The sequence below is a fragment of the Mastacembelus armatus genome, chromosome 4, assembly GCF_900324485.2.
Source record: "Mastacembelus armatus chromosome 4, fMasArm1.2, whole genome shotgun sequence".
NCBI classification, from domain to species: Eukaryota; Metazoa; Chordata; class Actinopteri; order Synbranchiformes; family Mastacembelidae; genus Mastacembelus; species Mastacembelus armatus.
The window spans coordinates 27,558,074-27,583,605 of record NC_046636.1 but is presented as its reverse complement, the minus strand read 5'-3'; the positions used below and the strand labels follow the sequence as shown (position 1 = coordinate 27,583,605).

The 25,532-nt window shown below is 41.0% G+C and overlaps 3 protein-coding genes across 7 annotated transcripts in view; 2 read left to right on the top strand and 1 right to left on the bottom strand.

Moving 5' to 3' along the window:
• ccdc50a (coiled-coil domain containing 50a) overlaps positions 1-20,307 on the bottom strand; it is a 31,289-nt gene extending 10,982 nt beyond the window's left edge. For 2 of the 3 annotated variants that reach the window (XM_026304667.1, XM_026304669.1), the window contains exons 1-3: positions 5,802-6,072; positions 2,478-2,540; positions 236-365 (exon numbers count right to left, since the gene is read on the bottom strand). In XM_026304667.1, the coding sequence (XP_026160452.1) occupies positions 236-365; positions 2,478-2,540; positions 5,802-5,856 (248 nt within the window). In that variant the 5' untranslated portion in view covers positions 5,857-6,072. Of the gene's footprint in view, positions 366-2,477; positions 2,541-5,801; positions 6,073-20,225 lie in introns of those variants that run through there. The other variant, XM_026304668.1, reaches the window with a different exon arrangement.
• On the top strand, positions 11,269-14,201 carry LOC113129004 (platelet glycoprotein V). Of its 3 annotated transcripts, none has more exons than XM_026304664.1 (2): positions 11,269-11,417; positions 11,632-14,201. In XM_026304664.1, exons 1-2 carry the CDS (start codon positions 11,396-11,398, stop codon positions 13,581-13,583), a joined length of 1,974 nt encoding a protein of 657 aa, XP_026160449.1. In that variant the 5' UTR covers positions 11,269-11,395; the 3' UTR covers positions 13,584-14,201. The 3 variants fall into 3 exon arrangements, with proteins under 3 accessions (XP_026160449.1, XP_026160451.1, XP_026160450.1); XM_026304666.1 differs by having other exon boundaries at positions 11,318-11,417; positions 11,658-14,201; XM_026304665.1 differs by having other exon boundaries at positions 11,356-11,493.
• A 723-nt stretch (positions 20,308-21,030) lies between the features above and the next one.
• On the top strand, positions 21,031-25,490 carry LOC117152651 (leucine-rich repeat-containing protein 15-like). Its single transcript, XM_033325183.1, has 2 exons — positions 21,031-21,315; positions 23,193-25,490. Exon 2 carries the CDS (start codon positions 23,199-23,201, stop codon positions 24,909-24,911), a length of 1,713 nt encoding a protein of 570 aa, XP_033181074.1. The 5' UTR covers positions 21,031-21,315; positions 23,193-23,198; the 3' UTR covers positions 24,912-25,490.
• Positions 25,491-25,532: the final 42 nt, after the last annotated feature.

Sequence of the window (25,532 nt, the reverse complement as noted above, 5' to 3'; positions counted from 1 at the left end):
ACAACTTTCAAGTAAATACTTAATCCCATGATATCTATCATACTAAATAACTGTAAAGCTATCATGAAGTGAAGAAGAATTCATGTCTCAAGCAATTCTTGCTTTGTGCCCTCTCTAGGCCTATCGGCTTCTGTTGCTTTTATTGTTCATTTCCCTCCAAGTGAATTTTGCTCTAATATAGATAAACATGATATAAATGTATTTGTGAAACTGTTGATGTGTGAGGGACACCCACAGGTCACCCTGTCGTTTCCGGTTCCGAAGTTTGGCTCTCTGATCCTCCTCCTCCTGCAGCTTCTTGGCCACTTGCAGGTCCTTCTGCACCAGCCGGCTCTTATGGACGTTGGACGCCAAGTGGCTCTCAACTATAGACACAAACACATATGCAGTGTGTTTTAAAGTGTACACAAACACACAGCAGGTATGTTGACCGCAGCACTGAAGAGGGCTTATGAACAGCAGCACACTAGGGAGTGTATTTACAGATCAACAAGATTTTTTTTTTTTTTTTGATGTTTTCCCCTCTGAAGAGCAGTAGCGTTGTTTAGACGCGTGGAGAGAACAAGGTGAACGTCGAGGAGATACTTCAGTCTGTGGTAATAAACAGAGAGCACTCTTAGTCACTGAGAGATGAATGTTCGCAGCGGAGGCACCATCCCAAGGTTGTGTGATGGCATGTTGTGAGCCATAACAGATGATAAATCCTGCTTGCTGACGCACTCTAAGCACTTTGTTCACATGGAGAGCATCACTCATTCGCTCAGCTCTGTTTCATCTGGCTATCGATCCCCGCCCTGCTTCCATGTGAAACGGACCAAATTACATTTGGCAATTTACCCAGCTATGGCAACTTGATAAAAAGTCAACAGGCTGACATTGATTTTTTTTTTTTTTGACACCAAAGTTTATGACACCTCACAAAAAATATGTGACGGAAAAACTGATGTCACAACCCAAGAAAACATTTATCCAGTGCCACGTTTTTCAACCCGAAAATTGATTCATCTATGAAACATCGAAAAAAACAAACAAACAAACAAACAAAAAAAAAGAATGAAATGGACTGTACTCGATGACAGTTGTTCATTCAACAAACTCAACTTTGAGGAGCTGCCACGTCATTCAGAAAATGAGGTGAGAAAGTTGGACTATCCAAAGCTCAGTGGGGATCTGTACTTTGGAGCAGAGAAAACATATTACAACAACAAAAGCACCAAGTGCTGACACAGCCATGAATGTGTTCCATGTGACATCTGGATGCTTCAGTGTTTTGCATGCTCAACAATTTGGATGGAAATAAAGGCGGGCTGAAGTGTAGATGAAGATGAAATGAATATGCTTTTGGGAAGGCCATCTGTTAATGTGACCTAGGAAGAGAAAGGGACGTTCTTCTTGGTGACCTCCAGGGTCACAGGGGAATCAAATATTTTTCTAGTTCACACAAGATCAGTGCAGCAATAAAGAGAACACAGGGGAACGAGCCTCTGTTATGGATTTGCCAATGCTTTTAAGGGTAATTTGCACTTAAAGTAGCACTGACGTCTCGCCTTGTTGCACATTTTATAATTTAAAGGTGATAGAGATGTTTCTGTGAAACCAAAAAAAGACACTATTGTCCAATGCAGATGAGTAACAAAGATTACGCTTCGGCCGTCAACACACTGAATTCATCCATCCCTTTAAAACAAAAGCACACCAAAGAAACTGGCTGCTAATTTCCTTCAAAAGCTTAAAGCAATATCTCTTTTTGTGGGTTCCTGTCATTTCTTTCTAGAGGAGTGCAGGTGAAGGATACGAGGCGGTGTGGTAGCTGCTACTCTTGTGCAGATATTTGTTTCTGTTGGATTGCAGAAAGGCCTTGTTATGTTTGGGCCTGTTCGTGGCAGTACAAGTTTAAAAGTAATATTGATTATCATGAGATTGGCACAAGTTGTCTTAATGCACTTACTGGAAAAAAAACAGCAGCAGGGGAAGAGACCCTCTTTCGTGAGACTCCAAATTAATGCAGCATGCAGGGACAACACACACAGCTAAGAGAAATCACCCAAGTCTAAAGATGCAACACAGACATCTGGGAGTGTTTGCACTGGCAGGTAAGACACAATGGTATCCCACAATGTGTTCCATATAAAAACCTTTGCTAATGGACCTACCATAGGAATGCAGCACAGCAGCTTGACAAAAACAGTCTACAGTGACAGAACGGCTCTGATTTAGAAAATATTACAACATTAAATGATTTAAGTGATTAACCAAAAAGAGAACAGGTCTGTATGGACTCTGGATTTGGTTCATCTTAATAAATCTGAGCATCACAGGCCAGTTCAACTAACCAGGAGTTACCCACCTTTTCAGGCAAAAACACAGCTGTTTGAGTTTCTTTCACTTTTGGCACCCTTTTGCTGTAGGCAGATTAAACAGGAAGAGGACTAGAGGTGACAAATTAAAAATAAAATACTACTAATTTGCTGTCTTACTTTCTTGCTCCTGCAGGTTGTAGGCCAGGCAGTGGTCCTCCAGCACAGCAAAGTCTCGGCACACTGAAAACACATAACATCAGAAATGAAAAAGAATATTGATAAAGCGGGTGTCAAAAAAAAAAAATGCAGTTCGTGCAAACCATTATTTAGGTAGCAGAGATGTTAGATATGAACATGACATATTTAGTCCCAGGCATGTGATTAACATCCGGCATATCTGCCTACACATATTTAAAGAGAAAAAAATCTTCAGAAACAGAACGCAAAGTTTAACAAGTGAAATCAAACATACAAGCAAACGATCAAACGGTTTAAGGAGAAAAAATTATTTTGTGCACTAACTTTCCGTTAAGTGGCTCTTTATATGAGCTGACAAGTCTTTATTGCTAAAGGAATGAAAGACAGCAATGTACTACGTATTACTGTAAACATGACTACTATTACTGAAACAAAAAGACAGTTTGAACACTTAATTCCCAAACTATTAATGGTATATTACACATATTTACCAGTTTTCTACACTCAAGTGCTTTACAGTAATTTCCCATTTACCCATTCGGACACACAAACCCTCTCTCTCTCACACTGATAGCTGGGCTGCCATGCGAAGCATTGACCTGCCCATTGGGATTGTACACACATGCACTGATAAAACAGACAAAGGAGCAGTGTCCAACCCAAGGACACTTCGACACTAGTGAAGCTGGGGATCAAACCCAGGCCCTTGTGTTGATGGCCTGCTCTACCTTCCGAGCCACAGGGGCCGTGATAAACTAATTACTAGTTTATCACAAGATGAGATGTTTAAAACTGTACATCAGTATCTCTCAAAGAGCAGGAACCAGAGGAAACAATGTTTATCAGTGTGGTAATCTGAAAAAGCTGCATTTGGCAAGTCCTTGTGGTCCAGCTATTTATTTGTCTGCCCAAACACGAAGTGAAACTGAATGAGGAACTTAGCCATGAGGCTAAAGAAGCATAGATTAAGAAAGACTAAATAAACCCTGATGTTTTGGGAGTTTTTGAACTTAAAAAGGATAAAGAGTTTTTGATAAGAGGAAGTGAGAAGACTTCTTAGTGATAACCGGCCATGCTGCATCACTAAAAAGTGTGGTGAGCTGGCCAGTACACTGTAGTTCCAATACAGTAAACAAGCACAATTATCTACCCTAAAATACCACAAAATAGGCAACAACAGCGCTGAGACGTAAGAACAAACACATTCAGCAGCATTTCAAATCAACAACGGCTGAGTTTTTTGATAGAAACATAACTATTGTTTGGTCTCAGCTCAAGAACTAAAGCACCACTGTTACAGCTAAAATCATGATTTCAATTATCTGTATAGAGTCAACAAGACTTTTAAGGTAAAAAACATTTTCCATTTTAAACTGAGATTCTCCCAACAAACCAGCGTTTCCACTCATGGTTTCAGTATTACTGCTATTGCCAGAACTACTGCTGCGATTATTTAGTGCACACCACTGTGGGAGGGGAGTTTTCTACAGAAAGAACAGACAGCATCACCACACATCCATCTGAAATGAGCCAGTTCGTTTGTGTCTTTGACTATTTGGGATCCCCCGGTGTTCCTGTGGGGGGAACTCTAGAAACCAAGGGGGCATTTAAGACCTTTCTCACAACATTAACTAAATATAAATATGGACCTTACAGCAGGGGATGTATAGCATGTACTTAACACCATCTGCTTTTTAAGCTTCACTGAGCTCAACTTCCTGTTTAATTTGTATTTTTAAAATTTGAGAAGCTTTTCTGCAGCTGCAAATCGTGCTCATTGAATCAAATACAGAGAAATAAAATTAAGCTATAATTTCATCTTGCAAGAAACCATGCAGCACCCTGCTGTTAGAAGCAGCTATAACCAGGGAGGATCCAAATAAAGAGTAATTTAATTTGCTTGAGTTTCATTTACCTACTGCATACATATATGTATATGTATATATCCAGTTATATTGATCTTTTGACACTAATCTTGTATTTAAAGCTCTTCTCCTCCCAGCTTTCATTATAGGGCCTAGACACATGTAATAACTTTACACTGGCCATCACCTCCTCTCACAAAGATGACTTCATTCACATGAAAAATTCATAACCAGCAATAAAGTATGACTATGTGTTAGAGTGCATAAGCCACACTGCTGAAAAAATAACATTTGCTAATATTACTGAAAGCCAGAAACACTGGGGACTGAAACAAAACACTGTTGGACGGTGGATGTGTGATTGACTGGGTGAGTGGCTGGGATAAACAGATGCTAGAAAGACGAGGGCAGGACCCCACTAAGCCCCCTCTGCCTTAGATCAGGGATTTGATTAACACGGGCCATTTTTCAACCATATGCTTAATCTTCTCAGCCCAGAAACCTGAGATTTATTCAGGCTTGTATACAGTAGCTCTACGCACTGCTCGTACTAAGTAACCCAACAATTTTGGTTTGTGAGACAGTTCCTTTTATAGCTTGTAAAAGCCAAGACTGTGTAGTTTTTAGCACAACACAAAGCAAACCACAAGCTCAGTTCATCTTTAAGTTACACTACAGTAGAACCAGACAGTTCACAATATTTACTGTTGTCACAAACACCTGTGAGCAGTGAAGCTAAAACTTTTCCAGCAGCCTCCTCAGCCTTGTCCTCTCCAGCCAAGCCAAGCAGTGGAAATGCACAATTTTCTCTCTGACCAGAATAACAAGCATCCTGCTGAGCAGCTGCTTCACACTAACAGGATGTGTTCTTCCCATCAGCACAGCATCCCATCTGAAATGTTTCAGTGTAAAAGCCCGCTCTCCACCTCCTTCACCTGAGTAACAACAACAAAGTCTGTGGTTATGTTTTTATACCAGTGTTTCAGAGCGGGGACAGATTTGACAGCCCAAAGGAAATGACAGTGGACACTTTCAGCCCTCAGAGGTCTGGCTGAGCCACATAACTTCCCACAGGTAAACACGTACATGTGATCAGTATGAAGGACACCTGACAGGCGCTATTTACCGACCCAGTCCAGCTTTATATTACAACTCACTGTGAGGGAGACAACGTGTTTCCTCATTTCTAAAATAAAGTTTTAACCCTGACTGGAAACAGGTTCTGGCCGGGATACAGAACCAGACCCGACACCTGTGCGGTGTAATCAGTGCAGCCTTCAGGTTACTATGCTAGCATCCGCTGTAGTTAGCTGCTGCGCTAACAGCCATAACACCCTAACACACCTGTGCCCAGTTCACACTGACCGGATAGAGCCCCAGGGCAGGTAAATATCTAGTTAGCGTCACGTTTCCCCAGCAAAGGTGCAGCGGACATTACCCTCTTTCACTCCGGGCAGCTTCTTCTGGTCGATGCTAACGTTACACTCAGCCATGTTGTCAACGTTGACGGTGAATTCCTGTCCCGCGCGTCTCCCGCACGTCAACGGCAGCTGATCGATATATCGATGGTTCTGAAACTGAACGGGCCTTGTGATTAGTTTCGGTGGCCGCACTCTCGACGGTCGCAGCTGAGGCTGAACCGAGTGTCAGATTTTCTACGAGCGTCGCTCCGTCCCCGACCCGCCGAGCCCGCCACATCACAGCCCGGCCTTCCGCTCGGGCTTGTCAAAATAAGACCCGCAGACTCAATCTCTAACAATGATTTGAACAATTACAACTCAGCTGATCAGGGACATAAGTTTAATTTTATAACCTAACCCATAACTAACCCATTCATTACATTTTACATCCCTGCACCAAATTTAAAAATATATGACTTCACGGTCTGTACATGGCAACACGACGACACTGCAGCATGTTCAGTTTGCACAGAACTAAGTGTGACTTGTGAACGGAACATATAAAACTATCAATTACATTTATTTCAATGTTAATGACACAAAAGGTACATAGTGTTTCAGTTTCCGTGACAAGTTTAAAATGTGATTCAAAAGCTCACCAGGCCTCTATTGTTGAGTAATGACTGCATCAGAAATATTAAGAATATATATTGAATATAAGCTGCAAAAACAGAAGCCTGCCAGCCGCTATAGGTAGGGCTTTTAACTTGTCAGCTTCCGGTATAATTGAGTGCAGTGTGGTACACTTGACATAACTCCGTCGCCCAGACTGTAGACAGCTGCAGCTGCAGGGACCAGAAGTCTTCACAGAGCCGAGGGGTGCCCGCCTCTCTGGGCCAAAGCTGTGGCTCAGCCGAGCACTGACGCCTTCAGGGCCTGTGTGGCGATATTCGGCCTGAGATTCAGAACCAGACGAAGGAGATTCACTACACCTGCTTGTGTGAATGAAGGACACTTACATTTACAGGTGTGATACGAGCTTTTTTTGCTCTTGATCTGTCGTTCACGCCAGCACACATCATGTGATCGGACAGCAGCTGGTGTTCTCATTATCAATGAGATATAAAACACATTATGTTAGTGTGCACGCTCCCTCTAGCGTCCAGCTGTTTCACATGCTCTGCCTTAACGTCCACTATAATAAATTGGTACTATTGGTCCGTTTACTGGAACAGCAATAGCTGTGTCCACACGTAAGGCTGAATTAGTGTCAGTGTGTATTTTTGCCCTGAGGCCAGTGTGACCCTGAACTGTCTCATTAGTGATGCAGTGAACTGGTTGGGAGCAGAGAGGACTGATGGCTGCATGGCTTTGGCTCACACATCAAACACATTTCTTACATCAATAGAAGCTCAGAACTGGCTCAATTGTTTGCAAAGTCTTTGAACTGTGTTGTGGTGCAGAGCAAGGCCTCAGTGTATGCATCTGACAGTCACTTGATATAACAAAATACCTCCCTGCAGACAAAATGTGTTTGCTAATTTATCTAGTTTGTCTGTGTTTGTGACACTGATGTTTCAGGTGTCCTCTTAATACATTTAGTTTTACTTTATGTGACCAAGTCAGAGTTTCAGCTTCCAACAGCTGATTGACTAAAGTGACGGATTCGTGAAAGGCTCTTGGATGCCAGATATCAGACGTCATCGGCTCCAAGGTCTGAAAGGGTGCAAAGCTGGCGGGGGCTTTTATGAGACCCTCAACAGTCACATTTGGCAGGTGCCAGCCATCTCATTTCTCTAACACTGCACAGCCTGCTCTTCTTGCCAGTGTATGAGATTTGATTACCTTGATGCAAGAAATACATTTTAGTGACTTAGGTGTTTGGTGGTTGGCTTGATGGATGCTGCTTCATTTCAAAATCAGTCCTGAAGCCAAGAATGAGGAGCTCATTTACGGTTATGATGCACTTATGGACTCAATCAATTTACTTACCCCTCCTTCCCCAGACCAACATGCTCTCATGTACTTTACCTTTTTTAAAAAAAGCAATTAGTGTAAAAGAAAAATGGTTGCAAGGGCCAAGAATGTCTGATTCTGGTCTCTCATAATGAACAGGATGATTGATAACTTCGTCTCTCTGTTTGATTTGCTCATGTCAGAGTGATGTAGGGCTACTGGCCTCCCCTCCAACGTCACATCTCCGTATTTCATTCAAGACGCTCCATGGTCCCCATGAAAAGATGGCCTGTTGACGAAACACAACGACTAGCTATTGATTTAGTACCTGACTGGCCCCTCCTCCTGGCTCCTGAAGGGATAAATACATTGACAGAATGGACCCAAGCCAGTGGATTGCTTGGTTGCTTGAGGAAGAGCTCATTGTGCAGCATTTGTTTGAGACCCTACCTCGAGTGCCATGGACAGGCTTACAGTTATGAACTACTGCTTGGGATTCCTGGCTTTGTTACTACTGCAGGGACTGCTGAATGTGGAGGGGAGGAGTATATTTAACCCTGGTGAGTGTGCAAAAATGGTTTTGTTTAAGGTCAATATACAATACAAATGTTTTTTGTACAGCTACTGCACCTTAAGTTGGTTTCAGTTGTAAAAATGCTACAGGTAAGATGTTTCCATCTTATTCTTTTTTATGTATATTTTTCTTTTTTCAATTGAATATTACTGAATTACCTTTGTTCTGCTCATGTCTTGTGACACATCTGATGCTAAAGCTGAGTTTTTATTTGTTTAATTTGTGCAGGAAACAATGTTTTTAATCCAAAAGAGGACACAGACACCCAGGGCAAGATTCTATCACTCTTACTACACAAAAGCTTAGTTCCTGCTGAAAAGGACAATCCTCTTGGTGAGATAAAGAAAAAAACTAACTGCTCACATTAACTGAATAACGCAAATAAATTCTTGCTGGATGATTGATTAACCACTTTTTCTATCTGCAGGTCTCGAGCTGGCTAATAAATTAGCTGAGCTGGAGGAGGTGAGAACATTTACAGATTCACCATGAAGCAAATTTCTAAAGAATGTAAATTAACCAAGAATTACATCATAATTCAATAAAATGTGAATTCACTGTGTTTGTGTCGAAAGTGGGTGTGGATATGTTGTTTCAAATCCTCAAAAAATGAGAATAAATTCTAAGTAGACTGGAGGCACTGAATACAAACCTGTAAGATTACTCCATTACAAAAATCACTTTGTAGCTGGTGTATTGATACTGATAATGATCAGTCCTGGTGTGTTTAATCAGTCTGATCTCTGCTTGTAGCTGCAGGCGTTGAAGGAGAACTTGGAGCTGGAGAGGGAGATCACAGCCAGTTTGGCAGAAGGCAAATCCATAAGTCGGAAGAGGGGTGAACGTAAGCTAAATTTAGTCCTTCTGAATTGATATGTACAAAGTATGTAATATGCCTACTTAATTTACAGCCATAGCTGTATATTTACAATCTATCAATGCATATGGAGACGTTTATAGATATTAATCTATAGCATGCTAGATGTCACTCTTTGTCATTTCATTCGCAGCTTGCTTCTGGAAGTATTGTGTCTGAGATGAACGCAAGACAACCTCTGTGAAATCCTGCTGCAAAGCCCAACATAGCCTTAAGACTCACAACACCAGTAACATATTCACAATATATTTATTCCAGCAATATAGAATTGTACCATAATCGGTGCCATCAATAAACGTTTCATTACCATTGCACTGTGGTGCTCTAAGAGAGCTCCAAGGACTGTGGCTGTAAATCTTCATTTGTAAATAAGCTACTATATTCACTGGAAATACTTGAGGGTCAGACATGACAAAATTTACTTGGCTGCAAACACACGTTATTATTTTAGCAGGGATTTTATTTGCCTAGTGTTGGTGTTTATGTCGCTCTCTTGTGGAAGAATTGGGCACAACATTTTTCTGTACCACTGCCAAGATACTGCCTCATTTGTTGCTGCTTTTAAAAATGCACTGTCCTTCATTTTACAAAATAAACACAATAATAACCTGAATCTGTAGGATTTTGTTGGTAAAAAGCTCATGACCTGGCACTGATCTGACCCATTTTAGAGATTTCAATAGGATGTCATTTTTGCATTAATTTTCCATCCAAAAACAGAGAAGAATGACTAACATAACATTCCTCACCCCCACAACTACTTTTATTCTTAATTTACTACTGTTATCAGTATTTTAAAACAGTGAAAATCTGAAGTCTGAGTGAAGGAATGCAGCACATGGTGCACATCTGCAGTGATGGCTGATTTACTGACTGGATCTTTGGGGCGGGATGGAGGGGGGTGACACAGCTGAGTCATAGGCTTAGTTTAAATAATGGGAGATCTGCTGTGAAAAGACCTGACTCACACAGAGCACGATGAACAGAGGTGATTGCAGGGAAGCCAGACTGAATGTGACGCTGTACAGCATTCACAACCTAAAACCAGGCAGTAAAAGAAAAGGGATGACCATTGCATTACGTCAGTGAGTCATGCTGCTGTGTTTCAATTAATGCACTCACACATCCCAATATGCACACAGCGCACACTCATACACAAACAAGGACATTAGAGTGTATCCCATACAGTTGATTTGTGCATATTCAAAACAAAATGTCATGTGAACATTTTCCATCTTTCCATAAATGAGAATAAAAGCAAATGTCCACATTTCCCTTTCAAATGCTGAAATGGAAAAATGCTAAAATAAATTCTCTATGACAGTAAACTGTTCTGTGGTGCATCACATAACAGCATCGAGTACATAAATAGTATAACATTTCACATTTTCACTTCATGTGCTGTCTTGGTTGTGTATCTGCCATGTTTCACAGATTAGCCAGAAAGGCAGGTAATAGTAAATACATGGAAAATTCCCTATCACATTATTATTGGTGTGAACAATTTACTTTTTTTCCCCAAATACAGGACTTTAATCGTACACGAGCTTTACTACATTGTTTTCAGCAGTTTAAGGGAACATACTTATTCTTTCCCGTCAGGTCCCTGAGAACTTCAAGTAGACAAAAAACACTCAGAGGATAAAAACTGAACTTCATAAAACTGCTGCAATTTACTCACAGACTCAGATATAAAAATGTGTCTTAAATACATTTTTTCCCTGAAGAAACAGTCCACTAAATCACTGGGGTGTAAGGTGACTGAAAATCCATCATGAGAAAGCGACCACAGAACACAACTCTCTTGGGATCTGGCAGCACAGCTCCTGCTCCTGGTACAGAGTTTAACTGTCAGTGAGCAGCCAGTTAATCAACACTGGGAGAATATTTTGTCTCTCTGATTTACACGCACTCGACATGTCGAGAGTATCACACATTTCATATCCAACTACTTTATCACTTACAGGCCTGTGACACAAAACACCATCACTGACATGGTACAGAAACAGGTATTATCTGTTTCAGACCATAAACTGGAGCACAAGTGGGGTGAGGCATTGCTGTGGAGATAAGTCCACAGGAAATGAACCAGCATCCTCTCTGTCACTCATATCATATTTAGAGCAGGGTGATTTGACAGACAGAGGGTGTCTAGCTTCTCCAGACAACTCCAGCCCCAAGAGAAGCAAAGTGCACAGCTGCATGATCATAACAGCAAAAGGACAATGATGGATTCCAACTGCAGAGGTGGGTACTCATCTGAATTCGGGAATTCCTGATCAGCGTTAACAGACTGACAATAAAATTTCAGTTTGAGAAAAATGTAGGTAGTTTAACAGTGGGACACTGTTGCTATAAACTGCTATTTTGCATATTATTAACAAGACAAACTTAAATTAATAATTTAATGCAATGATGAACAGTTTGTGTGTCCAAATGTGTCTTTATTTCAACTATGCAGGCAGATTTTGGTTCCTACTCTTCCAGTTCATGCTGCCGCAGCTCTCCTGCATCTCGGTCTGCCCCAGCAGCTGCCGGTGTGACTCTACAGGTGCTGTCATGTGTGTTGGCCACAGCATCACAGATATACCGAAGCAGCTGCCTCTCTACATGTACACGCTGCGGCTCAATGACACTAATATGAATGTCATAAATGAAAACAGCCTGGCAAACCAGCATCTGCTGTTGCGTTTCAGTCTGTCTTACAGCCACCTACACACTATCCACCCCCGGGCCTTCCAGGTCGTTCCACAGCTCAAGTCTGTCAAGCTGTCGTCCAATGACCTCTCTACCATCCCTGCTCAAGTGTTCAGTCCACTGACCGACCTGGAACAGCTGCATTTAGATGGAAACCAGTTGGAGACCATTGCACCGGACATGTTAGAAGGACTTATCGTTTTGCTGGATCTGAACCTGAGCCACAACAAACTGACTAGTCTGGAATCAGATGTTTTCAGAAGACTCACCAAACTCACCAATCTGAACCTTAGCAGGAACTCCATAAAGAAGCTTTCACCTACCATCTTTCGTCTCTTGACCAGCCTCCGCCTGCTCAGTATCCAATACAATGAGATAGAGGTGCTTGAAGCTGGGATTTTTGATGATCTTGTCAACCTTGAGGAGTTAAAAATTCATTATAACCAGATTTCCAGCCTTGCACCTCGGGTGTTCTGGTCACTGAGGAACCTGAAGACTCTCACTATGTCGTCCAACCGACTTCAGGCTATCCCAGAAAAGACCTTCTACAACATGCCCAAGCTGAGCAAGCTTACCATTTTCAAAAATCCACTGTTGTCTCTGCCAGACCAGTTGATGGGTCACATGCCTGAGATGAGAGAATTTTATTTGTTTGCCACTAATCTCACTACTGTACCTGGAAATCTGTTCGCTAACATGTCTGGGCTCTTGTCGCTTAACTTTCATTTAAACGACAAGTTGAGGGAGTTGCCTTCGGACCTTTTCTGCTGCCTTCCCAACCTTCAGAAACTGTCGCTGAGATCCAACGATCTCCATTATCTACATCCTCAGCTGTTCGCCAGACTAACCACACTGGCCACACTCCTCCTCAATGACAATAAGCTGCAGAGTCTACCAGAAAACATCTTTCAAGGCCATGGAGGACTTTTGATCATTGAATTGAAGAATAACCACCTGAAGACTCTTCCAGGAAATATTTTCTGGTCCACTACAGCTTTAAAGACTCTTACTCTGAGTGGCAACCCTTGGGACTGTACTTGTAGCATCAGAGGTATTTGGAGATGGATAAGCCTTAATGAGCATGTGGTCACTGACAATGAGGATGTGATGTGTCATAGTCCAACATATCAAATCCACCGTACAATTCGCTCTCTGTGTGATGAGGACTTCAACTTTTGCAATGCTACAACGCCTCAAAGTAACTTTCCAACAGAGGACTCATTCGAGCCAACACAACCACCCCACGCCATCACAACTGATCGACAGCCATCAGTTGCAGCCCCAGTAACCACACCGCTTCGAACAATATCAGCCACCACCCAAGAACCTACACAACGAGCCATCAGCTCCACAACCACTCAACCTGCAAAACCAACCACCTCTGACGTCGCAAACTCCCTCCCCACTATATCCACTGCTCTACCTGATGATGAGCTTCTTCTCATCACTGAGACTCTTTCCTACGATGCACTTCCTTTTTATGGCCAACTGGTCGTTGAACAGGGGCCCGAGTTTATTCACCACAACTTTCACAAGGGTTGGGTGTATGTGTGGTTTCTGCCCTCAGATACAGCACTGGCTGGGTTCCTCATGTTTAGTCACATGCTTCTTGTGGTCACTGGCTTATTCATGATTTTTTGTGCAATGTACACCATGTATCGCCTCAACAGGCCTGTGGATCAGCTAAAGGCTGACTGTGCAAATACTTCAGCGTAACATGTTAACAAAGCTGGTGCACAGAAGACCAAGATAAGCTGTCCTTTACCATGAGCATGTTGTGTTAAGTTAAAAGCAAATGTCTGCATTTTCCTTTCAAATGCTCAGATTGAAAAATGCAAAAATAAATTCTCTATGACAATAACCTGTTCTGTGGTGCATCACATAACAGGATAGAGCACATAAATAATTTGTTAACATTTCACATTTTGCGCTTCATGTACTGTTTTGGTTGTGTACCTGCCATGTTGCAGAGATTAGCCAGTAACAGAAAAAGGCCAGAAATACATGGAAAACTCCAGATCACAGTATTATTTGGTTTTACCTATGAACAATTACATTTTTTTAAATGCAGGACTAAGGGAACACACTTATTCTTTCCCCTGTCAGGTTCCTGAGAACTTCAAGTAGACAGAAAAAACACTCAGAGGATAAAAACTGAACTTCATAAAACTGCTGCAATTTACTCACAGACTTAGACATAAAAATGTGTCTTAAGTTAATACATTTTTTCCCTGAAGAAACAGTCCACTAAATCACTGGGGTGTAAGGTGACTGAAAATCCATCATGAGGAAGTGACCACAGAACACAACTCACTTGGGATCTGGCAGCACAGCTCCTGTTCCTGGATCTGAGTGCTGCTTTGTGATCCTGCTACAAAGGATAGGCATCTCTGGTACTGCCCTTAAATCAGGGGTCTCAAACTCAATTTACCTGGGGGCCACTAGAGGCAGAGTCTGGGTGAGGCTGGGCCACATCAGGGTTTCCACAAGAAAAGCTTTGTTAAAAAAATTCCAATCTTCCTAAATCTCTTTATTTTTATTTTTTAACACAAAATAAGATAAAAAAATAAACAAATTAAGAATTAAGAAGAAAATAAATAAAATAAAATGAATAGAAAATAAATAAATCAATCAGTAATAAATATGATCTGTTGTCTGTTATTGTTTTGTTGTATCTGTTGTCTAGGCAACTACATTGTAAAAGCTAACGTTAGCTTGTAAAGTTTTTTTTTGTATTTTAATTAAACAAATGTACTATTCTATTTTAGTTTCGGTTTCAGTTTATAATATCTATTTTTTATATTTAACATTTTTATGGTAATGAAGAATATGCACAATGCATAATGCACAGTGTATATGCAAAATAATGATCTGATGAAAATAAAGAAAATAATCCTGAATTTTAGATAATAAGATTAAAAGGACTACGTTTATTATACATTTAATTATGTGTTTACATTTTTGAAAACCAATGCAAGTAGTATTTTGCAGCAGTGGTGTCTTTGTATAATGTATTAACGACGATTTGAGAGAAATATGATGTTATTTAATATAAAACCATGCAGAAGGCGCTCTGTGGCGCGGCAGGTATTTGAACAGCGTCCTGAGTCGTAGCTGGGCGCCACGGACAGACGCCGAACGGCACCGCCGGTGTGCGTACACTAATAATTTTAAAGACGTGGCGCGACGCGACGCGACGCTGCGTTTCTCGTTCGGTGTGCGACCCCTTAAAGTGCCATACATATCAAACTTGCGGGCCGCACTAACATTAAACTTTAATATTAAGGCGGGGGCCACAAACTATCCTCCTGCGGGCTGCAAATGGCCCGCAGGAGGATAGTTTGAGACCCCTGCCTTAAATGGTTTAAGTCCTATCTTGAAGACTGGAAGTACTTTGTTGAAATTGGTAACTGTGTCTCTGACCAAATGGCCTTGACATGTGGGGTCCCCCAGGGGTCTATCTTGGGACCCCTTTTGTTCAGTCTTTACATGTTTCCTTTAGGCAAATTAAAACGCAGCAATAATGTGTCGTACCATAACTATGCAGATGACACTCAGATTTACATATCACTCACATTTTATCATCTCAAAAACATTGCCAGAATCAAAGGGATCATGCCTAAACCAGATTTGGAGAGACTCATGCATGCATTTATCTCCAGTAGGTTAGATTACCGTAACTGCTCATGGGGCTCTCAAAACTAGCTGTAAGGCAGCTGCAGTACATTCAGAACGCTGCTGCTCGGGTCCTGACTAGAACCAGGAAGTACAACCACATTACTCCTGTTCTCAGATCTCTGCACTGGCTTCCTGTTGCTCAGAGAATAGACTTTAAAACAGCCCTGCTTGTATATAAGTCTCTTCATGGCTCAGCACCACAGTACATCTCTGACATGTTGGTGCCATACGAACTTGTCTTTTATTTCTGTAAAGCACTTTGAATTACTCGGTGTATGAACTGTGCTATACAAATAAACTTGCCCCATCTTACAGGGTTTTTTTCCTTTTATTTATTTCAAAAGGACAGCACATATTAATGAACATATGCCAGAATTAGCCAAGAGGCTTTACATCTGTAGTCCCCAGCAGATCTGAAGAAACAACAAAAACAACACATACCATCATGCACAGCGTAGCAGAACAGACCATTCACAACACAAATGCAAATCCACGATACACAACAACAAATAGATATAATAACATACAACATTACATATGGCACATATTGGCATAAAATTAATGATCACAGATGTGGTTCCTCTTAAAGCATCATTGTAGCACACAGTATCTCACAGCCCTTGACTGATAACATCTGTTTACTGTATAGTGTGCGTCTATGAGGTATTGCACAGTCGCCTCTAGTAGAGGCTCTGGTTACTTTGCCACTAATGCTTGATTTTAACATCATGAACTCACCCGGTGGTGGTGAAGCAAGTCCATGTAAGATTTTATAAATTAAACACGCTGTCAGTGAGCAGCCAGTTAATCAACACTGGGAGAATATTTTGTCTCTCTGATTTACACGCACTCGACATGTCGAGAGTATCACACATTTACTACGTTTATTTAGAAGCACATTTCATATCCAACTACTTTATCACTTACAGGCCTGTGACACAAAACACCCTCACTGACATGGTACAGAAACAGGTATTATCTGTTTCAGACCATAAACTGGAGCACAAGTGGGTTGAGGCTTTGCTGTGGAGATAAGACCACAGGAAATGAACCAGCATCCTCTCTGTCACTTATATCATATTTAGAGCTCTTTTTATACCCACTCTATAGCCTAATGTAATATATAATATGATTTTTAATAGACTTTGCATATAAAAAAAATAAAAGCTGATGCAAACCAAGAGTGAAATAGGGAATTGGAAATTACAGAAGTTATACCAGTTTAGGTAAAACATAAACCACAATTATTATCCAAAATAAAATTACATTAGGTTTGATACTAATTTAATAAATTCAATTCAGACATCCATGAACATAAGGTCTATTAAAATATGTCTACCCAAGCTATTTCCAAAGTCTGAGACTCATTCTATTCAGTCCAAGGTCCCAGGTAGAAGGAATATGGAGGAAAGTTCGCTGGTCTGATTAGCATGAACCATGACAAGTGAGACCAGTGGCATCTGGGCGGGTATTTCGGCCAAGCAGGGGCAGGGTTATTTGACAGACAGAGGGTGTCTAGCTCCTCCAGACAGCTTCAGCCCCAAGAGAAGCAAAGTGCACAGCTGCATGATCATAACAGCAAAAGGACAATGATGGTGTCCAACTGCAGAGGGAAACCAGTGGTAGAAACCAGTTGGAGACCATTGTACCGGACATGTTAGAAGGACTTATCATTTTGCTGGATCTGAATCTGAGCCACAACAAACTGACTAGTCTGGAATCAGATGTTTTCAGAAGACTGAGCAAACTCACCAATCTGAACCTTAGCAGGAACTCCATAAAGAAGCTTTCACCTACCATCTTTCACCTCTTGACCAGCCTCTGCCTGCTCAGTATCCAATACAATGAGATAGAGGTGCTTGAAGCTGGGATTTTTTATGACCTTGTCAACCTTGAGGAGTTAAAAATTCATTACAACCAGATTTCCAGCCTACGGACCTTTTCTGCTGCTTTCCCAACCTTCAGAAACTGTTGCTGAGATCCAACGGCCTCCATTATCTACATCCTCAGCTGTTCGCCAGACTAACCACACTGGCCACACTCCTCCTCAATGACAATAGGCTGCAGAGTATAATAGACTGTTTACACAGCTTTATTTAGTTCATAGCATATAATGCATTACATGAGCTTAAAACAGAACTTTGCTGGTCCCACATTCCAAAAATTTGTTTTTTTTGCTTTATATGTTAGTAGATTAAATTATTGTGTTTTGTACTGTTCACTGTCCCAATCAAGAAAATTGATCCCATAACTTTGGGCTCTAGCAGGTTGTGATAGGTATTTTCCACTACTTTACAGACTAAACAATGAATAAATAAATTCTTAAATCTGTGTGGCAGATTAATCATTAATGAAAATAACTGTTAGTGGCAAACCTTTTAAAATAAACTTTTCTTTCTTTCGTTCCTATTTTTGTCAAATTTCTTTTTCTTCCTTTGGCATCGTCTTGTGTTGATCCCTGCTAATGTAAATTTTCCATGTTATATGTTGTTCCCATACCAGTGACAAACCTACTCTATATGTAATAATATCTTTCACATAAGAGGATATGGCTTTGTGGTCAACACAAAGGATTTACGTGTTTCCCTCTAGTGGTGAAATATTCAAACTACATAAAAATTCATTAAGTATTTCTATAATTTATGCACATTCAGACAACACATTTCTGGATCTGTCGGGTTTGTTTGTGTGTGTTTCTTTCTTGCTTGCTTTCTTGGCCTTTTTTTAGGGGCGAAGTTCTTGTAAAACTCCTAAAGATGATGTTATTTCTGCTGCTCCCATCAGTAATTATGAGGTCATTTTATTCTGCATCTGTTTGCTCCAGCCACATGTTAAACTATAGTAATGAGAACCAACACCTAGAGCATCAATATCATGATAAAGATGGTTTATGGGTCAAACAGTGAGGAATATCTAATCTGTTGGTCTTCATTTCTCCTGACATTGACTCAGTTATTTATTTTGGTGATATTTCTTATATTTCTATCAGTAAAATGAAAAGGTATTAATCTATATTTCAGAAATTCTGTTCTTATGTAGCCCAACAACTCTGTGATTTGACAGGAGAATAAATGCAGTGGGACTGTTATCTACGCAGACTTGAACTGTGGTATTTTACAAGGTTGTACCAGGATCCAGAGAACCACTTCAGTAAACATTCCTCCTTTCTTATCTGAGGTTCTTGGCTGGATTTTCTCTTTAAATGGAAATTATTGAGACATGTGCTTTCCCAAAATGAATCAGATCTGGGAAGATCATACTCTATTGTAATGGGCTTGAAAACAGGAAAGTCCAGTTTATTTAGCGTTCAGGGTGCATCAGGTCTGGGAGTGAAAGAAGTTTGGACACGACTCTTCCCTTTGCAAAGATGTGTCCACGGATTTTACATTATGCAACAGAACCAACCATAGCATCCATTACGAGCTCACTCACAACACAACAGAACTTAAATAGAGCCCAGAAAAAGTATGAGGAAAAAATAATTGCTCTGATTTCTATCCTGATCCTTTCATACTAATGTTTTTTGCATGGGAACTTTGTCAATGAAGCTCATATGACTAAAGTTACATTCCTACAGTTACTGTCAGCTGTGGTATCAAATCAACCCAATAAGCCCATTTTACACTGTTATTCGGAGGTGAAGCCAGAGAGAATGTTCGACTGATGGTCCGAAAAGCGTTTAAACTTTCATAAAATCACAGCTGATGCCACAAATTCCTCAGGAATTTATTGGACTTTATAACAAAAGAGATGTGAATTGGTGGACAGCACCCAAGTTCATTGCTATGACAACAAGTGATTAGGCCTTTCCAGTACACTGAGCTCACACAAGAGTGGACACGCACACACGCACGCACGCACGCACGCACGCACGCACGCACACACAGTGAGTGTGGAGGTAAGAAATCACACTGCAGAGGTTAGGAATACAGAGGAATACTCAGTCCAAAACAAGTGGAAAGAACAAAACAGAGAGATAACACATGTATTTGTCTGTGATGAACCTGAGACACTTTCCAAAGGGCAGTTTTGGCCTCAGGAGTCTACCATTGTCCTTTTAGACATTAACAAACTCAGACATGAACAAAAATGTAGTTTTAGCTACAGAAACTTCTTTGCAATGTGTTTGCTTTACCTTCCCAATGGTTCCAACCCAAATGAGATGCTTTGAATTCAAACCAAGTCATAGTAATAAATGTAGACATGCACTATTTAGCTATGTAAAGAATATTTTCCAAATCTTTTGGGGAAATGTAAACCTATTAAATATCTATCTAGTCTAAGCTCCCTAGGAATAGTTGCTTTTACTGCACCTCAAATCTGTAACTCTGGTTGGACAATCACAGAGGCGCTCCAGTGCTTATATACTGTACTGCAGTGTCTCTTTTTAAGTAGTAGTTCACAGGTCACTAAGGGTCATTGCCAAGACAAAAATAATAATAAGCCTTTCGCATATAGGCTAACTCCTAAACAACTGTGTCAGTGAAGTTAGTGTCAATTATAAAAAACTGATATGAACTGTTGCTGTTAATACTTTATCTTTTATATCTTTCAGTGTTTTTACACTGAACATCAGGAAAACTGCAGCAACTGATTATCTATACATCAGCCCACCCTCATGGTCTGTTTTCTGTGGTGAAAGGGAGTTTATACTCTTACAAAACACATGGATTCACTTACAGCACCAAAGGAATGTTCAAAGCGCCGCTGCCAAATTACACCGACTCTCCACGAACAGGTTCAAGAAGAAACATCTCACTTTTACTCACTGATGTTTCTCAGAGCGATGTAGTGTTTCCAGCTATACTGAGAAAGGTTGGTAACTTGAATGGGTTGGATACATCCTGTAAGTATTTAGGGTTCAGTCTGTCCCATTCAACCTCATACTGTATATGCAGACACAGAAAACCTCCCTCTACTGCCAGAGGAAGCCTTATCACATCCTGTTGTCCATAATTATACAATGAAAAGTGTTTCATTTTCCTGCCCAGGGGCTCACTCTGTCGTTTAGGATACAAAATCATCATTTCTGCTGCTGCTGCTCGTTCAGCTGTTTGTTTTTAACATTTTGCAATCTGTAATCCACTAACTGTGGATTAGTGAGCACATCCAAAAACTTCCCAAGTAACCAAACCATCAGCTTAAAAGCACATCAGGGACGTCATCTCAAAAATATGTGCAGTTGTGCTTAACTTACACAGCCAGACAAGGAGGCAGACACAAACACACAACAACGCACAAAACCATCTCATTGTTTTTAACCAAACTAAATTCTTACCCTCCTTGTTAACCTAAACTTTAACACAAGTATGGATGTTTTTCCTGGAAGGAGACAAGACAAATATGTAGTTACAACATACAGAGATCAATATAAGATAGCACAGGTCACACATCCCCTTACATGCATTTAAACATTCAATATAAGCACAAATCTAGTTCAAGAGGGTGGGGCTTCTCAGCCCACCCCTCACACCACATTTAGTAAAAAATGTGAGTGTGAGAGGAACAGAGGGGGCAGGGGACAGCCAGGACGCTCGACAGCGCCGGAGAAAGAACCTGTGGATTACATGAGCTCAGGGCCAAAAACACAAAACAAAACCAAAAAAAGCTTCATAGTTGACGTCAAAGAGCGGGGAAATGTGACGTGAGATTTCAGAGAGTGCTGGAAACTTTCATTACGGGATTTGTAAAGCTGGGGAGGAAGGCAGGACGTATATAAAAGATAACTGCAACTCACTGTCACTGCTCACTAGGTCATCGGCTACTGGAGGTAAGTTTGACGACTGCTGATTGATTTGCTGTTAGTAATACAGGTGTCAAAGAACATTTGGTGACAAGGATGAAATGTACAGTGCTGTATATATAAACCCATAGAGAGATGATGATCAAAAGAAAACGTATAATGATGGATTTTGTATTTTAAAACACCCAGTGTACATCAGGCAGGGACAGCGTCAGAACAGCATCTTATCCCTAATATGGACTGAATTAAATGAGTGTAGTTTCCTTAGAAAATGTGCTTGATGTACGAGTCCTCATGTGTCAGTTAAAGTGGTAGTCAAAATCCTATTATTACACTGCATGTAAATTGAACTAGCACTCGGTCTTTTCATGCCAGAGACTGTGCTTTCAGCTCTGGCAAGAGGCCGATGGGCAAAGCAATTATTGGTTAAGTGGAAATGCTTTAGCCGTTACACTGCAGATCATTCCAGGTTCTCCCAGACCAGGGCAGACTGGGACATTATTTTATATACCAAAGGGAGAACATTATGAAATTCACAACAGGTACATAGCCCGCACATTTCTCAGTGATTTTGTTTCCAGGGGGAATGATGAGACAATGTCTCACGTCTCTGAAAGCTACTAATGTTGTGTAAAATGCAGCCTTTGTAATTTCCACTGCAAAGAATGCAAGGGAAGGGGAACTGAATTCAGATGGAACATTACTCAACAGATAACTGACATTTACTTTTCTGATAGTTGTGCAGTCAGAATGACTTCCCTGAACTTCTGATTCACACTAGAGGGAATAGTCATTACTACACATATAATCATATGAACAAATAAGAAGGAATACTAAAGCTAATAGAGCTATTTCTAAAACTTGGGAAAGAAACAAAGAAAGACAAAGAAAGACAGAAAGACAGAAAGAAAGAAAGAAAGAAAGAAAGAAAGAAAGAAAGAAAGAAAGAAAGACAGAAAGACAGAAAGAAAGAAAGAAAGAAAGAGAAAGAAAGAAAGAAAGAAAGAAAGAAAGAAAGAAAGAAAGAAAGAAAGAAAGAAAGAAAGAAAGAAAGAAAGACCTCTGAGAGACATATGAGTGTCTTTAGAAAGTTACTTCCTCAGAAAGACTCTTTCTGCAGCCAAATACACCTCAGCCAGTGAGAAACACTGATGCTTGCCAATCTTAAGTTGGCAAATAGCTTTGTATGGTGAAGCAGGTCATTGTCATGGAGCCTCGTGTGCTAATACAAACGGTGGCGCAGCCTCGGCCTCAAGCACATGCAGGCAAACTGACATCACTGCTACTGACCATAAACCCTGAATCAACAACGTTAATGCCAGTGGTGTTTTAGCAGTCAGTCCAGTGGGCTCCTAGACAAAAACAACAAACTACAGAAACTAACAGCTATCAAATGCAAAAATGCAAATATATGAATTATTCCAATTCATGATTAGAGTGAAGCAAACTGAGCAAAGTCAACAGTGATTTAAAACCAAAATAGAAATTACTTTTTAAATCTGCAGAATGCAGCAGGACAATATACCATAAAGACCCCAAACAAAGAAAATGCACTTTTATTTGAAAACCCAACCATACTGCAGGAGCATTGTTGTTAGGCCGTCCCACCCAACCTGTGGAAAAGCTCATGGTATCTTTTACAAATGTGCATTCTGCAAGCCAGAAACACTCAGGGCTTTCAATCACTTAAGTCACAATAGACGAAGCCGCTCCAGGTCTGCAGAAAAATGCTCCGAGGAAAAGTTTGTTAAAATTGCTATGTAAAATTAGTGAAGTGCACTTTCAAGGACAAACAGCAATATTTATTATAATTTATTATTTATTATATAATCAAGTCTTTAGTCATCAAAGTAAATCTGATACATGACTCATAACCAACCTCATCAGTGTTTATTCTGTTCTAGGGGAAAATGGACCTGCCTCTGATCCTCCATGTGCTGCTACTTCTCTGTTCCTTCAATGATGCTGTTTGGGTATGTCCCAATAGATGCATCTGTCAAGGAGCCACAATTAAATGCAGTGCCCTCTCAGACTTCCCCACGGCTCTACCCTCATCTACCAACACCCTCACACTCACTAAATGCAGCATCAACTCTTTGAAACGAGAGGACCTCTCTGATTTCTCTACTGCCCTTAACAACTTTGTGATTATAGACAGTGTTTTGAGGGAAGTGCAGCCTGGCACATTTGATTCTACTCAGAACATAAGTGTATTAACGTTTGCTGGCACCGGACTGCAAAATCTCCCTGAGGCCTTGTTCCAAAATCTTCGAAAGCTTCAGTCTCTTAATCTAACGAGCAACAAACTGTTGGTGATCCGACCTAACTGGTTTTCCTCATTGATAAATCTGAAAATCCTAGACCTCAGTAGGAACCTTTTCACTTCCGTACCTGTGGAAACCTTTCACCCTCTTACTCAGCTCCAACTCCTTTCTCTTTCTGGAAACAATATCAGTCAAGTGTCTCAAGAGACATTTAAGGGTCTTTCTAATCTGAAAACCTTACGGCTTAACAAAAACTCACTACGGGAACTTCCCGTAGGCATTTTGGAGGACCTTGGAAACCTAGAGGAACTGTCCCTACAAGACAATCTAATCACTTACCTCCACCATAACCTGTTCTCCAAGACTCAGAAGCTCCAGAAGCTCTTTCTTTCCCAGAACAGGCTTACGTCTCTTCCACAAGGGATTTTCTTAAATCTCCCGGTCCTTTCCCAGATCACCCTGCATAAAAATCAGATAAGTAGTCTGGGTCCAGAGGTGTTTGGGCCCATGCCTCTACAGGAACTGTGGCTGTATAATAACAAACTGAGCCGTGTGGAAGATGACACATTCAGAAATCTGACTAAGTTGACTCTCCTGGTCCTCAGTCGCAACCAGATCAGTCATGTTTCCAGAGGTGCCTTTAGGGGATTAGAGCAGCTGGGAGAGGTCTCACTTCACAGCAATCTGCTTACAACCATGGAGGCTGGGACTTTCCAAGGTCTGCCCAACCTGGTCAATATTTCTTTGGAGCACAACAACATCAGCTTACTCCCTCTGGGTTTCCTCAAGGGCTTAAGCCACCTGGGAGAGATAGACCTGCAAAATAATTCCTTTTCCCATTTACCACAGCAAAGTCTCGATGCCCTCACTGTGGCAGACAAAGTAGCCCTGCAGCAGAACCCCTGGAGGTGTGACAAGGATATTCTGCCTCTGAGGGAGTGGCTGAAACAGCATCCATCCAAGGCCAACCAAACCCTTGTGGTGTGTGAAATACCTTTGAGTCTGAAAGGCGAGGTGATTTCTCTGCTGACAGACAAGGACTTGATGCTTCTCAGCTCTACTGGGGTCCCTGTGTCGACCTCAGCCGAGAATAGAGGAAAACCCAATACCCCTCCGACCAGACAAAGCACTTCCTCACCTGACGTAAAGCCCACACCCACGTCAGTGCACGACGAGGTCACCGACAGTGGACAAGGGGAGAAGGGAATGGGCCCTAACAATAGTTGGATCCTTATCATCGCCATCACAGCAGTGTCCACTGTCATCATTAGCGCTGTCATCATCAGCCTTGTGTGCTGGCAGAAGAACAAGAGAGGCAGGGGGAATATTGGTCGCAGAAATAAGAACTCTGTGCTGTAGACCAGTCCACCCTGGCTCAACAACCCAGGGACTTCCACAGCCAATGGAAACTGATTACTGTGGTGTACTTGGATAATCTAGAGCACCGAGTGGTGATAGAAAGTACTACTTCCTTTTTTCTACTACTTCCTACTACTTCCTTCAGCTAGAACAAACAAGGAAACAGATTTGCTTTTGAATTGATTAGCTTTCAGTTTTTAACCAGTCAGCACTCGTCTTTATCTGTGCTGTGTAATGCGAACTGACACTAACTGTAAAAACACTTTGCCCACATGAGGAAAACTGGAACCTTTTAATGAATGTAAACACAAATGCACTGAAAATCTACATTTCTTTTAGTAAGATTTAGACTGCATTCAGGATGATGTTGAACAGGTTTTTTATTTGTAACTTCATTCATTTTCAGTATTAGTAAAAGTAGTGACCATGACTGTGCTAACAACATATTTAGGGATTTTACTTTTTTGGAAAAGGGATGTCCAAACAAAATCCATGTAACTTTGAGTCTGCTGTATAATTCAATGCAAAATGCTATTATACCTTGAATAAATGAGCTACTTTTAGTGGATAATTATTTGATTTAGTGTTGATTATGTACCGAACTAAGCCCTTCACGTACAC